Source organism: Hordeum vulgare, chromosome 2H, assembly GCF_904849725.1.
Source record: "Hordeum vulgare subsp. vulgare chromosome 2H, MorexV3_pseudomolecules_assembly, whole genome shotgun sequence".
Taxonomy (NCBI): Eukaryota; Viridiplantae; Streptophyta; class Magnoliopsida; order Poales; family Poaceae; genus Hordeum; species Hordeum vulgare.
The window spans coordinates 36,266,465-36,282,388 of record NC_058519.1 but is presented as its reverse complement, the minus strand read 5'-3'; the positions used below and the strand labels follow the sequence as shown (position 1 = coordinate 36,282,388).

Genomic DNA, 15,924 nt, shown 5'->3' with positions numbered 1-15,924 from the left:
TGTTAAACCTAAATAATTGTTATTTGGTGCTTGCGTTAAGCATGAACATGATTGGATCGTGTTTATTGCAATACGATTATTCATTTAAAAGGAATAATGGTTACTCTATTTGCTTGAATAATCACCTTCAATGGTTTATTGAATCTCGATCGTAGTGTTACACATGTTCATGATATTGGTGCCAAAAGATACAAGGTAATGATGATAGTACCACTTACTTGTGACACTGCCGCTTGAGTCGTGTTGGTATAAATTGCATGAAGAGCCTCTATACTGATGGATCTTTATACTCACTTGATTTTGAATCACTTGTGACATGCAAATCATACCAGATGAGCAAGGCCTTGTTTTCATTGAGATGAGACAAGATAGTAACTTGTTGGAAGTAATACATTTTGATGTATGCAGTCCAATGGGTGCTGAGGCACGCACTGGATATCATTATGTTCTTACTTCAATGATGATTTGAGTAGATACAGAAGTATTTACTTAATGAATCACAAGTCTGAAATATTGAAAAAGTTCAATTCTGTTTCAGAGTGAAGTTCGTCGTAACAAGAGGATAAACTGTCTACGCTATGATCATAGAGATGAATATCTGAGTTGCGAGTTTTGGTACACAGTTAAGACAATGTGGAAGTTGTTTCGCAATTCATGCCACCAAGAGCACCATAGTGTGATGGTGTGTCCGAACGACATAGCCGCGACCTATTTGATATGGTGCAAAATTTGATGTCTCTTATCGAATTACCACTATCGTTTATGGGTTATGCATTAGAGACAACCGCATTCACTTTAAATAGGGCACCGCATATTTCCGTTGAGATGAGACAGTATAGACTATGGTTTAGAGAAACCTAAGCTATCGTTTCTTGAAAGTTTGGGGTAACGATGCTTATGTGAAAAGGTTTCAGTCTGATAAGCTCGAACCCAAAGCGGATAAATGTATCTTCATAGGATATCCAAAACAGTTGGATGCATCTCCTATCTCAGATCCGGAAGCAAAGTGTTTGTTTCTAGAAATGGATCCTTTCTCGAGGAAAGGTTTCTCTCGAAAGAATTGAGTGGGAGAGTGGTGGAACTTGATGAGTTTATTGAACCGTCACTTCAACCAGTGTGTAGCAGGGCGCAGGAAGTTGTTCGTGTGGCGCCTACACCAATTGAAGTGGAAGCTAATGATAGTGATCATTAGAGCTTCAGATCAAGTTACTACAAAACCTCGTAGGTCGACAAAGGTCGCATACTACTACAGAGTGGTACGGTAACCCTGTCTTGGAGGTCATGTTGTTGAGCAACAATGAACCTACGAGTTATGGAGAAGCAATGGTGGGCCCGGATTCCGACAAAATGGCTGGAGGCCATGAAATTCGAGAGAGAATCCATGAATAAAACAAAGTGTAGACTTTGGAAGAACTGCTTGATGGTAGTAAGACTATTAAGTAAAGATGGATCTTTAAAAGGAAGACAGACGATGATGGTGATAAGTCACTATTAAGAAAAGCTCGACTTGTCACAAAGATGTTTTCGACAAGATCAAAGAGTTGACTATGATGTGACTTTCTCACTCGTAGCGATGCTAAAAGTCTGTTGGAATTATGTTAGTAGTTGCTGCATTATTTGTGAAATATTGCACATAGGAAGTCAAAACATTGTTTCCTCGACTGTTTCCTTGAGGAAAGATTGTATGTGATACAATGAGAATGTTTTGTCGATTCTAAGGATACTAACAAGTATGCAAGCTCCAGCGATCCTTCAATGGACTGGTGCAAGCATCTCGGAGTTGGAATATACACTCTGATGAGATGATCAAAGATTTTGGGTTTGTACAAGGTTTATGAGAAACTTGTATTTCCAAAGAAGTGAGTGGGAGCACTATAGAATTTCTGATAAGTATATGTGGTTGACATATTGTTGATCAGAAGTAATGTAGAATTTCTGTGAAGCATAAAAGGTTGTTTGAAAGGAGTTTTTCAAAGGAATACCTGGATTGAGATAAGATCTATGGAGATAGATTGAAACACTTAATAGAAGTTTCAACAAGATGCATGCCTTGACAAGTTTTTGAAGGAGTTCAAAATAGATCATCAAAGAAGGAGTTCTTGACTGTGTTGTAAGGTGTGAATTTGAGTAAGACTCAAAACCCGACCACGGTAGAATAAAGACAATAGACGAAGGTCGTCTTCTATGCCTTGGCAGTAGACTCTAAAGTATGCCATGCTGACTATCGCACCTGATGTGTGCCTTGCAGCAAGTCTGTTGAGAGGTACAGAGAGTGATCCATGATTGAATCACTAGCAGCGGTCAAAATTTATCCTTAGTAACAAATGTACTAAGGAATTTTTCTCGATTATGGAGGTGGTTAAAGAGTTCGTCGTAAAGGGTTACGTCGATGCAAGCTTTGACACTAATCCGAATAACTATGAGTAGTGAAACGGATTCGTATAGTAGAGTAGATATTTGGAGTATTTCCGAATAGCACGTAGTAGCAGCATCTATAAGATGACATAAAGATTTGTAAAGCTCACTCGGATCAGAAAGGGTTCAGAATCGTCGACTAAAACATCTCTCACAAGCAAGACGTGATGAAACCACACAACTGTAAGGGTGTTGGATTCGTTAGAATCACATAGTGCTGTGGACTAGATTATTGACTCTAGTGCAAGTGGGAGACTGTTGGAAATATGCCCTAGAGGCAATAATAAATTAGTTATTATTATATTTCTTTGTTCATGATAATCGTTTATTATCCATGCTATAATTGTATTGATTGGAAACACAATACTTGTGTGGATACATAGACAAAACATTGTCCCTAGTAAGCCTCTAGTTGACTAGCTCGTTGATCATAGGCAAGTGTTGTTACTTGATAACGGGATCACATCATTAGGAGAATCATGTGATGCTCAAGACCCAAACTATGAATGTAGCATATTGATCGTGTTGTTTTATTGCTATAGTTTTCTGCGTGTCAAGTATTCGTTCCTATGACCATGAGATCATATAACTCACTGGCACCGGAGGAATACCTTGTGTGTATCAAACATCACAACGTGACTGGGTGACTATAAAGATGCTCTACAGGTATCTCCGAAGGTGTCCGTTGAGTTAGTATGGATCAAGACTGGGATTTGTCACTCCGTGTGACGGAGAGGTATCTCGGGGCCCACTCGGTAATACAACATCACACACAAGCCTTGCAAGCAATGTGACTTAGTGTATGTCACGGGATCTTGTATTACGGAACGAGTAAAGAGACTTGCTGGTAAACGAGATTCAAATAGTTATGCAGATACTGACGATCGAATCTCGGGCAAGTAACATACCGAAGGACAAAGGGAATGACATACGGGATTATATGAATCCTTGACACTGAGGTTCAACCGATAAGATCTTCGGAGAATATGTAGGATCCAATATGGGCATCCAGGTCCCGCTATTGGATATTGACCGAGGAGTGTCTCGGGTCATGTGTACATAGTTCTCGAACCCGCATGGTCTCCACACTTAAGGTTCGGTGACTTTTCAGTATATAGTTGAGTTATAGGTGTTGTTAACCGAAAGTTGTTCGGAGTCTCAGATGAGATCCAGGATGTCACGAGGAGCTCCAGAATGGTCTGGAGGTAAAGATTGATATATAGGAAGTCCTGTTTTGGTCACCGAAAAAGTTTCGGGCTCATCGGTAGTGTACCGAGAGTGCCGGGAGAGGTGCCGGGGACCATCGGGAGGGGTGTCACGCCCCAAGGGGTCTCATGGGCTATGGGAAGAGATAAACCAGCCCCTAGTGGGCTGGAATAAGTTCCCACTAAGGCCCATAAGGTTTGAGAAGGAAAAAACACAAGGTGGAAAGAGTTTCCAAGTGGGAAGGTGGAATCCTACTCCAAGTAGGATTGGAGTAGGACTCCTCCACCTCCAATTTCGGCCAAACCTTGAGGGTTTGAGGCAGCCTCCTCCCCTTTCTCCCTGCTATATATACTAGAGGTATTGAGGGTTTTTGAGACACAACTTTGCCACGTGCTGCTCGACCCTATACCACGCATTTTTTCCTCTAGATCGTATTTCTGCGCAGCTTAGGCGAAGCCTTGCTGAGATAGATCACCACCAACCTCCGGAGCGCCGTCACGCTGCCGAAGAACTCATCTACCTCTCCATCTCTCTTGCTGGATGAAGAAGGCCGAGATCATCGTCGAGCTGTACGTGTGCTAAACGCGGAGGTGCCGTTTGTTCGGCACTAGATCGGAACGGATCGTGAGATGGATCGCAAGACGGTTCGTGCAACAGATCGCGAGATGGTTCGTGGGACGGATCGCGGGATGGATCGCGGGACGGTTCGTGGGACGGTTCGCGGGGCGGATCGAGGGACGTGAGGACGTTCCACTACATCAACCGCGTTTCTTAACGCTTCCTGCTGTGCGATCTACAAGGGTACGTAGATCCAAATCTCCTCTCGTAGATGGACATCACCATGATAGGTCTTCGTGCGCGTAGGAAATTTTTTGTTTCCCATGCAACGTTCCCCAACAATATCATGGTGATGTTCATCTACGAGAGGGAGATCGGATCCACATACCCTTGTAGATCGCTAAGCGGGAAGCATTAAGAAATGTGGTTGATGTAGTGGTATAACTTCGTGATTCAAATCACCGCCGTCCCTGGATCCGTTCCGATCTAGCGCCAAACGGACGGCACCTCCGCGTTCAGCACACGTACAGCTCGATGACGATCTCCACCTTCTTGATCCAGCAAGAGAGACGGGGAAGTAGATGAGTTCTCCGACAGCGTGACGGCGTGCCGGTGATGGTGATGATCTATTACTGTAGGGCTCCGCCTGAACTCCGCAGAAAACCGATCTAGAGGAAGAACTATGAAGTAGAGGTTTGAGTTGCACGTGGCAAAGTCATGTCTCAAAAACCCTAAAACCTCTAGTATTTATAGGAGGAGGGGAGGGGCTATCCTTGGGGATCAAGGGAGCCCCAAGGGCACCGACCGAGAGGAGGAGGAGGACTCCAACTCCAATTCGGTTTGGGGAGGAGGAGTCCTCCTCTTCCTTCCCACCTCCCTCTTTTTTTTCTTCCTCTTTGGTTTTTTCTCCTTAGCCGACATAGCCCACTTGGGCTGGCCTCACCAGCCCACTAAGGGCTGGTGCACCACCCTCGGGCTACTAGGCTCTCTCCCGGGTGGGTGGGCCCCTCCTGGTGAAAACCCGAAACCCATTCGTCACTCCCGGTACATTGTCGGTAATGCCCGAAATATTTCCGGAGACCAAATGAAACCATCATATATATCAACATTCGTTTCCAGACCATTCTGGAAACCTTTGTGACGTCTCTGATCTCATCCGGGACTCCGAGCAACCTTCGGTCACCAACACCTATAACTCAACTATACCGAAACGTCACCGAACCTTAAGTGTGCAGACCCTACGGGTTCGAGAACTATGCAGACATGACCTGCGACACTCCCCGGTCCATATCCAATAGCGGGACCTGGATGTCCATATTGGATCCTACATATTCTACGAAGATCTTATCGGTTGAACCTCTGTGCCAAGGATTCATATAATCCCGTATAACATTCCCTTTGTCCTTCTATATGTTACTTGCCCGAGATTTGATCGTCGGTGTCCCTATACCTATTTCAATCTCGTTACCGGCAAGTCTCTTTACTCGTTCCGTAATACCAGATCCCGTGACTAACACTTGAGTCACATTGCTTGCAAGGCTTATATGTGATGTTGTATTACCGAGTGGGCCCCGAGATACCTCTCCGTCACACGGAGTGACAAAACCTAGTCTTGAGCCATGCTAACTCAACGGACATCTTCGGAGATGCCTGTAGAGCACCTTTATAGTCACCCAGTAACGTTGTGACGTTTTATGCACACAAGGTTTCCTCTGATGTCAGTGAGTTACATGATCTCATGGTCATAGGAATGAATACTTGACACGTAGAAAACAATAGCAACAAAATGACACGATCACATGCTACGTTCATAGTTCGGGTCTTGCCCATCACATCATTCTCGTAATGATGTGATCCAGTTATCAAGTGACGACACTTGCATATGGTCAGAAAACCTTAACCATCCTTGAACAACTAGCTAGTCAACTAGAGGCTTACTAGGGACATTGTTTTGTCTATATGTCCACACATGTATCTATGCTTTCATTCAATACAATTATAGCATGGATAATAAACGATTATCTTGAAACAGGAAATATAATAATAACTATTTTATCATTGTGTCTAGGGCATATTTCCAACAAAGAGCACCCGCTCGTACGTTCTGGGGCGCCGGCTCAATCTCGCCATCCCCGCGCAGTCGGCAGCTCCCCTGGGAGATCAAGCCTTCGCCCTCCAGCTCCAACAACCGCCTCTCTGAGACGCGGGACGACATCCAGTCGCCATGGATCCACCCTCACGGGAGCACTCCAGCGCTCGAGGAGGATCCACGCAACCCCCTCTTGGCCCGCTCGGCCTTCGACCTCGCACCCTTCGCCATGGTCGGCGACGGAGAGGTAGGAGCCGAGGATCGACGGAGATGATCGGTAGTTCTGGTCTTTGGTGGCAAGTGGCGGAAGCGGAGACGGGAAGAACCTGGTTCTAAGAAGCGGACTTCTCTCTCTCTCTCTCTCTTCCATCCCAAGCCTTAAATACCCAACGGCAAGATTCCCCATCGAGCACATCGTCGGCCCGAGGAAGATCTGCAGTATCTTGAGGATCACGCGCACTGTAGCATGACATCGATATTACATGCGGGAATCGGGGCATCATCCCATTACTTCCACTACATGCATCTCCGCCGAAACCACCGCCCCTGCGCGCACTCCCTTGATTCAAAAAGTCATGAAAAATCCGTCCCACCTCATATCCAAATTGGATTCCGTATCCGCGGCGTGTGACGACGTAAGCCGAATGATATTTTTGCTCATCCCCCTGCGGGACCCTGATCATTCGGGAAATCAATGAAGATGACCCGATCGTCCTTCCCTCAATGCAAGTGGGGATCCGTCCCTGCTTGCCGATTGAGCATGCGGAGTTCAGATCTCTCGTACACCCAAGTCATGGAATCTGTCTTCCCGAAAGATAGTACATATCCGCCGACTACACACGTACTCGTACGACTGGACAGTCGGAATTTGTCGCTCTTGAATCCGTGGAGGTTTGCCGAGAGTCCGAATGATGCAGCCCCGAGCTGCAGCCCAAGAATCTCTCGAGACGTCGAAGGAAGTCATTCACTCGGCCTGCAAAACCTCAACTGATTCGGGGGCTACTAATGGGGTTGTACATTAGAGTAGGCCTACGGACCTGCCTCCTTAGGCCTACCTAGGGCCCCTTACGGACACCAATGTCCTTAAAGTCACCGGTACATCCTCGGCCTCACCCGGTTCAGCAACCATCACTCGGCTTGTGTGGAGTCACTCAGACCACAACAAGGTGAAGGCACCGAAGAGGTTGCAACAGCTATGGACTTAATTCATCACATGAAGTGCAGTGAAGACTCACGTTACCAGTAACGTCGAGGTTAAAGCTGACGTTTCTAGTAACTTTCCTCTTTATTAGCATTAATTGCCTTGTAAAGAAGCTCGGACGATCGTGGCATCAACTATATAAGCCACTCCCGGGCTCCATCTCAAGGGTTCAACACTTTGTAATCTTTTGCACCCCCATAAAAAAACATCAGCCTTTGGGCTTGAGACGTAAGACTGTTACCACTTCGGAGTGGGGCCTGAACTCGTAAATCTGAGTGCATCCGCTGCGTCTAGTTAGACTTGGCACTTCGTTCGTACCCCTAGTTACTATTATCAGGATCATACCCATGACACATATCGTCACCTCTTTATTTCCAAAAGGAGGACAGAATGGATACGTAATATTTACGGACTAAGCTATTGAAAATATACCAAATATAGGTTTTGAAAGAAATGAGAATACAACTCAAAAATGAGAATGACTCCCATAACGTCTTTTTCTAGGGTCCATAACGTCCTTCTTTACTAATACCCCCGACATTTCTTGGACAAAAAACCGATGAACCCATCCGGTCCGAGTGGTTCGTCTCCCGTCATTTTGATTGATGGACGAAACACTTCCTACTTTCACGAATTTACATAGCGTTCCGTTTCCCATCTTTCTCTTGCCTATTCAGGCTACATTCGTCTTATCCTACCACGGCGGTGGTGCCTCCTCTTTCACCGTCCAAAAACGAAGACGGGACCCACGTACACCGGCCACGCAACGGAAGGCCACGACCGTTTCAACTTTCTACGTGCCACTAGCAATGCAATCTTTTCCAGGAGCTACTCAACCGAAAATTTCTTTCCGTAGGCCACTAGCAGCAGAAATACATCCTACGGGATACCAGCAGCAGCGCACACTACTACTAATGCTAGCAGCCTAGCACCAGCAAACAGAACTGTTTCCTAGCAGTGGGTTGCACCCTTGACGCACAAAAATAGCACTACTACGCCTACGCCCATGCCGGGGCAAAAAGAGCAAAAAAAGCACCGGCAAAACACCGTCGCTTTTGCCCATGAAAAAGGCCAGAAAAAATCGGGCAAAAAGGACCAGCAGACGCTTAGGCGACAAGGGTTTTTCATCGGCCATGCATCTGCATTTCGTTTCTGCCCTTCGGGACCAAGCAAAACACATCGGCCCGGCGACGATCATGGCCGACCACGGCAATATATGCAATACTATACTCACGTTTAAAACCGGCCGGCTTTGGAGTAAAACATTTCCACAGAATCTCTCTCCCTCCCCCTCTCTCTCTCTCTCTCTCTCATATGCTGTGGGGTTTTTATATGTCACGTTGGGAGAAATTAATGGCGGACGAAACTTTCATCCCAATCCATATATCCGTGATCGTAGGTACAGTGTTGCTGTCGAGGAATGATAAGAGGAGGACTTGTCTGCTTCCGGAAACTGATAACGCGACCCTGACCGGCGAACAGGTCCACCAACGCCGCATACATTTGCGGGTCGAGATTCCCCGTCCTGCAGCTTCTACCAACAAACCCATGAGCAATTATGGAAGTGCTAATTACCGACCATCACCGGATAATTGCATGCATGCATGCATGTATAGCATCATACATCTTCTTCTGTATTCTTCTGAACCCACCGTTTTCTGAATTGCTGTGTGCGAGGAAACTGCTGGATTTTGTGTGCCAACGAACTGCCAGTACTGAATTTTCCAGGAAATTATGGAAGTGTTAGCCGCAAAAAGGGGCTTGCTAATTACCGACCATCAGTTGATGATTGATTGCATACATGTACAGCGTCATCTTCTACGGTATTGTTCTGAATCTGAACTGAACCCACTGGTTTCTGAATTGCTGTGTGCGAGGAAACTGCTGCCAATGCACAGCTGCATTTTCCGACGCTGGCAAATTACCTGACATAGTACAAAATTCAGACAGACATCTTTATATTTCGTACTACTGACAATCTAGGATGCATTACAGGTACGAATGGGATAATATTTCAGCTCCAGAAAAGAGCAGCTGGTTCATGGACAGGCGAAGAAACGTCCAGGAAACTGCATGGGCTGCAACTGTATCTAGTTTACTCATGACAAAATTTCCTGAACTAAATCCACATTTTTTTTCTTCAGGTACTCCTGTCAGTTGTGATTAGACCAGCCACGGCAGCAGAGGCAACGCCTGACATAAGCATTCCGCGTCATGCCTGAATTTTCCGTGGCGCGCACTGCACCTCAATCAAATTGATTATGAGATAGGAAAGTTAATTCCAAGTGCATTTAATGCACTCAAGATTTAGTCTCTGCGCACATAAACAAAACCTATCTCCTGGCCGACCCGAGCATCATACGCGTCCAGGTCCATAAGCTCAACATTAATGACATAATTTCTCCGCGGTATTATCCTCTTCACATTACTTAGTGGCCAAGTATATACTAGTATCAGTTTTCGCGGGTTCGCAGCGCATCATCCTCCTAGCGCAATGTAATTGGAATATACTCCCTCTGTACCGTAATACTATTATTTATTGTTAAAAAACTAATCTAGCTCCCCCAACAACAAGTATTTAGAAACAGAGAGTATATACAGTGTTTTGCACAGTCGAACATTTGGAATTTACCACAAAGCGTGAAATTTGGATTTATTACCAGCTTCCTAAAACCAGTACATTTTCACGTGCCGTTTTGTGCGCCGTGCAGTACTGGCACGCACGCACGCACGCACGAACGTACGTGTCAGCCGGCGACACATGACAAGGATCGGGCGAGCTGGGCTCGGTGAGAAAAGGATATTTGTACCACTTGAGATTTTAACCTCTCGATTCGACAACGCAGGCCGGCACGCTTTCGCCCCGGAACTCGCCGCAGCGTTTTCCCTGAATTTCGTGTGGCTGCGTCTGGACGGCGGCCTCGCCCGGAATTTGGCCGGACGTTAACGCTCGTGGTTACCGATATCTATCGTGGCCACTGCAGAAGGCGAATTCCGGGACGAATCATCGGCGGCTGAGGCTCGATCACACACAAAAACAGCAGGGAAGCCGACGTGTGCCGCAGCGTGCTGCGTACCACCGGCACCGTCACTTCCGTTCAAACCTTCTCCATGTGGTACATAATCATTGGCAGCTAACGGCGCGTGCGTACGTGTGTGAGAGAGAGAGAAATAGAGTTGGCAGATTAGCCGGGCAGCAGATGATTAGGCAATGTTTATCTGCAAGTACTACTCATTGGCAACCTAGCCGGCAGCAGCTTCGATTTACCGCCGTTGGATTATTACAGTGCAGTTAATCACCATAGATTAGTACTCGTACTAGTAGCAGTAAAAAAGTGAGTAAATTAGCGGGGCGCGCGGCTCTGGCCGGAAGTTGTCTTCCCACGCACGCCATTCCGAAGCTATAAAGCCACCCCCAGAGCGCCGCTCCATCCCAGTCTTCTGAAGCCCAAAGCGTCGGATCAATCAGAAAGAAATCATCTCTCGACATATCTAGAGCTCTTCTTCTTCTTCTTCTTCTTCCTCCTCCTCCTCAGCTCCCGAGCTCATCCTGAGCATAGCAAGGCAAGCCATAGCCGGAAGATCCGGTCGAGAGGGCGGGACCATGTCGGACGTGACGGAGGTGATGGATCTGGGGGCGGAGGAGCCGCGGCTGTCGCTCCCGCCGGGCTTCCGGTTCCACCCGACCGATGAGGAGGTGGTCACCCACTACCTCACCCCCAAGGCCGTCAACAACTCCTTCTCCTGCCTCGTGATCGCCGACGTCGACCTCAACAAGACCGAGCCGTGGGACCTCCCCGGTGAGTACTACTGCTCCTCCTCCTCCGGTTCGATCGGGTTTGCAGGCAGGGAGGCTCATGGCGGTGGTTTTGCAGGGAAGGCGAAGATGGGGGAGAAGGAGTGGTACTTCTTCGTGCACAAGGACCGCAAGTACCCGACGGGGACGCGCACCAACCGGGCCACGGAGCGCGGCTACTGGAAGGCGACGGGGAAGGACAAGGAGATCTTCCGCGGCAAGGGCCGGGACGCCGTGCTCGTCGGCATGAAGAAGACGCTCGTCTTCTACACCGGCCGCGCCCCCCGCGGCGATAAGACGCCCTACGTCATGCACGAGTACCGCCTCGAGGGCCAGCTGCCCCACCGCCTCCACCGCTCAGCCAAGGTACCGCAAGATTCGATTTTGGCTCCGTCTCCGGCCGGCCGTGTCGATGATCGATCGATCGAGCCGCCGGAGCGTCCGGAGATGCCGCCGGCTGGACCGCGCACCGGATTTGTTTCCTGCTTCTTATTTTCCTCGTGTTGTTTCCTCGCTCACCCTTGCCTTGCCTGTTGCGTGCGTGCGTGCAGAACGATTGGGCTGTTTGCCGGGTGTTCGACAAAGACTTGGCGGCGAAGAATGCGCCGCAAGTGCCGCCACCGCCGGCGGCCGCCGGGGCCATGGAGGACCCGTACGCCTTTCTCGACGACTTCCTCAACAACCCCGACCTGCCGATGCTCATGGACTCCCCCTCCGGCGCGGACGACTTCGCCGCCGCGTCGAGCTCGACCTCCAGCGCGGCCCTGCCGCTCGAGCCGGACACGGAGCAGCTGACCATCAAGACGGAGCCGCCGGTGACGCAGCAGCAGATGCAGAGCCCCAACTACTTCTTCATGCCGGCGACGACGGGCAGCGGCAACCACGGCGGCGGCGCCGGGTACTCGCCCTACCTGCAGGGAGCCATGGGCGGGGACCAGCAGGCGGCGATCCGCAGGCACTGCAAGCCGGAGGCGGCGTCATCGTCGGCGCTGCTGCAGACCCCTTCGCTCGGCTTCTTCGACACGGGCGCGCTCGCCGGCGCCGCGGACACCTCGTTCCCGATGATGCCGTCGTCGCGGTCGTACGTCGATCTGGAGCAGCTGTGCCGGGGCGAGCCTCCCATGGACTTCTCCAACATGTGGTAGATCCATCTGAAATCCATCCATCCATCCATCCATCTACCCGATGGACAGGATCGTCTCCGGCCGTTTGCTTTGGTGGTAGCCATAGATGGTTAATTAATTTGGTTGGTGCTAGCCGGTGGATTGATTAGTTTGCTTCATTAACTTGGATTAAGGATTGGGTTAATTAGCCGGCGACGATTCGAGGAGGAGGAGGATCGTCGTGTGTGTGTTTGTTGTTGATGCGTGCAAGGCATAATGATGGCCTGTGAGCGAGGGGGAGTGCTGATTAATCTTGATTAGGGTGTGATATCAAACTGCTAGTAGGAGGCATGCATCTGTAGTTTGTACATACATAGTCACCTGATGCGTGATCGCCGTGATACAGTTTAGCGATTAGGGGACGATGGACCGGAGGGCGAGAGGTGTGCCGAGACCGAGTTGATTGGTAAATCTGATTGTGTGCTGCTGATTGAAATGAATTATTCCCCTTCTGATCGTTGGCTGGTCTTGTATATATGTCATGGTTGAGATTCAAATTGTTTGTAGATCTTGAAGCGGAGAAGCGAGCATGGGGCCTCGCAGGAATCCAACCGTTTCCCGTGCGTGTACCCAATCATCCGTCCGCTCCGAGGCCACGGGCGATGTGGCCGTCGTCGTCGTCGAATCCACTTGCATGCTGGCTCGCGCGCAAAAGATAAGCCCGGCGGTTAATTGGCTAAATGGGAATGCGAATGCTTCTCGTCGTACAGTACCTTGGACGAGTAGTACTACCTTGTAATTAAACAACGGGGTCCTCCCAAAAAAATGTAATTAAACAACGGGGCCCGCCGTCCCACTTGTCACCGAGTAGTAGTACGTACTTGCTGCTCGCTAGCTGGCCGTGCACCCACGCGCTTCCGCCCGACGCAACGCGCAAGAAACATCGAATCGAACCGGTTTCTGCGGCTAACCCGATCCGTCGAGGGTCGCGGCGACCGGCGCTGCCGTGGAAGGATGGGGGCGATGTGCAGGGCACATGCTCGTTGGAATATTCCGTCCGTCGTCGCACACACAGAACGGGATTTTTTTTTTCTTTACCGTGACTTTCTCTCGGGCTGGCTGCGCAAATCTCGGCCAGTTGTTGGGAGGGCAGAGAGCCGGGGAATGTGCTAGCTTGGCTTGGGCGTCTTTATCCAATCCATCCATCCATCCATGTGTTCATGTGTCCGCGTCGACACGGGCTGGGTGGCGTCACAACTTTGGGCTGGGTAGCTTTCCGTTCACACCACATCCGGCTGCTTTGCGGCGGCTGCGGCATGTCCTCACCCACATCTCCGCTGCGGCGTGTACGCGCGCGCGCACCGCCTTGGCCCCGGCCGCTGGCTGGTGCGGGGGGCGCGCTGGCCGCGGACACGGCCCAGCCAGCTGCGTCGTACGCGTATCATCTTCTCCGGCTGCCAGCACATGACCATGTGTTTCCTCTCTTTTTTCGTCATGGCCATGCATGTTTCCTACTCCATCCGTTTCTAAACACAAGTCTTTTTAAAGATTTCACTATAGAACAACATACGGAGCACAATTAGCGAATCTACACTCTAAAGTGTGTATATATTCTTCAATATGTAATCTCCTATTGAAATCTTGAAAAAAACGTATACTGTATTTATCAACGAACGGAGTACTACGCATCATTTATCTCCTTATTACTAATTTAAGGATAAAATAGATATATGTATGACGAAAACCATGTATAAAGGCATATGCAACGTTCTTTTTAAGGGGGAGGCATATGCAACGTTGACCCGTAAATTTGCTGACAAACAGATCGGCTCGGTAGCCATGTTTTTATGATCAAACGTGTCAGACCCCCCTAGCGAGACAATACATCGGGTAAACATGAGTTAGCATCGCGCCTCGAGATCTCGGACACGTCGTGTCATCAAAAGCGCGGCGGGCGATCTCCATGCATGACGTGTGCCTTTTCGGTGAAAATGTGCCGGCATGCTTCTCCCCCTTGTTCCATGTGGGGCACCGCTTCGTAATGAACTCAGGTGTCGACTGCGAGAGTTGAGCTCGGGAGGACTCATTATGGATTCGATCGTCCGCCCAAGCGATGACAATGCAATGGACCGCCAAGGGGGAATGATAGTCCTTGCAGAGGTGAATGGCAGTTTCGGAAGCACCAAGGCAAGGATGCAAAAATATATATCACAGGGTCATCACACTATTAGCTTGTTCGCCGTGAGTATTCGGTTGTGTTGGGCCAATATTGGGATATATTTGTCAAGAAGGTTCTTCTGCTTTTCTCTCAATAATTTATTTCTAGTAAATTTCTGACCAATAGTAAGAATAAAAATACAATATTTTGATATATATAACACGATCCAAGAAGGATTTTCTATCATAACTTGCCACAGAACAAATTAAGGTTTTCGACGGTATCAAAGTTTCCAAAATTCTGAAAAAGAAATTACTGAAACATCACACCTATAATATAACATGATCCAATGATGCGATTGAAAAAATAAAGCTTTATGTGTCCTAAACAAAAAAAAGGTCAGTATATATTTTATATCAGCGCAAGCTGAAATTCCTTTTTTTTTTGCCGAGGATACGCAAATGCATATTTTTGAAATCCCAACGCTGGATCATCTTATTACATTATGGAGATGCTACACTATTTATTTTATATTTTTTGATAACTTTAAAACCGTTAAAAGCTTAGCCAGCCTAAACAAGTTCTGTGACAAGCTATGATAAACACAATTTTCAAAGACCTACTACAAGGATGGCAAAAAGAATCCAAAGATGGTTGGCAGTACTCGGATAGATTTCTCAAGATGGATGGCACTTTCCAAAGACCTAGTGCAAGGATGGCAAAATGATTTGCAAGATCAACGCACTACCAGCCCGTGTGTTATGAGGATTTTGTTGTGAAGGATCATCATTTCAGTAGATTTCTCGAAAAGGTTCTTTTGTTTTTCACTAAAAAGTATTTGAATTTAAACCACTGACATGTTGTTGTGAATGATAAAACTATACCGCTCCCACCCATCTGAATTAATTGATGCCGCCCTAGTACAATTTTGAGTGCCGCATCAATTAATTCGAATCGGAGCTATGCCAATTAATTTAGATAGGAGGGAGTATATATTTCATGGTTCCATTGACCCCAGATGGTGCATGCAACATGCTATATGGTTAACCCTGCAGGGATATATTGTTGAATTGATTAATTAATATATTGACGAATACCATTGTTTAGATTATGCTTGCCGCTACCACTTGTAATAAGGAAGTAATGACTAGGTAATAATACTAAAGTAGTACTGCCTCCATTGCTTTTATTAGATGTATTTGTTTTTTTGATAAAATTCCATAATGTAAGGTGCATTTCTTGTAAATCCTTGTAATTCCCTTATTAACCCTTCAGAAAAAGAAAAGTTTCTCTTTCATGATTGCCCGTATCTCTAATTGTATCAAAAAAAGGAAACTATCTCTTTCTCGATTACGTGTACCTCTTACTTTTCTAGACTCATTGATTTACTTGTCAGTA

General features: G+C 47.6%; 1 protein-coding gene across 1 annotated transcript; it reads left to right on the top strand.

Moving 5' to 3' along the window:
* The first annotated feature begins 10,896 nt into the window (after positions 1–10,896).
* Positions 10,897–12,886, top strand: LOC123424685 (NAC domain-containing protein 92-like). The gene is made up of 3 exons (XM_045108349.1): positions 10,897–11,269; positions 11,345–11,631; positions 11,817–12,886. The coding sequence occupies exons 1-3, from the start codon at positions 11,074–11,076 to the stop codon at positions 12,408–12,410; spliced, it is 1,077 nt and encodes a 358-aa protein (XP_044964284.1). The 5' UTR covers positions 10,897–11,073; the 3' UTR covers positions 12,411–12,886.
* Positions 12,887–15,924: the final 3,038 nt, after the last annotated feature.

Coding starts and splice junctions, on each gene's coding strand:
- LOC123424685 (XM_045108349.1), top strand. CDS start 11,074: ATGTCGGACGTGACGGAGGTGATGGATCTGGGGGCGGAGGAGCCGCGG. Junction 11,270..11,344: donor CGAGCCGTGGGACCTCCCCG/GTGAGTACTACT, acceptor GTGGTTTTGCAG/GGAAGGCGAAGATGGGGGAG. Junction 11,632..11,816: donor GCCTCCACCGCTCAGCCAAG/GTACCGCAAGAT, acceptor GCGTGCGTGCAG/AACGATTGGGCTGTTTGCCG.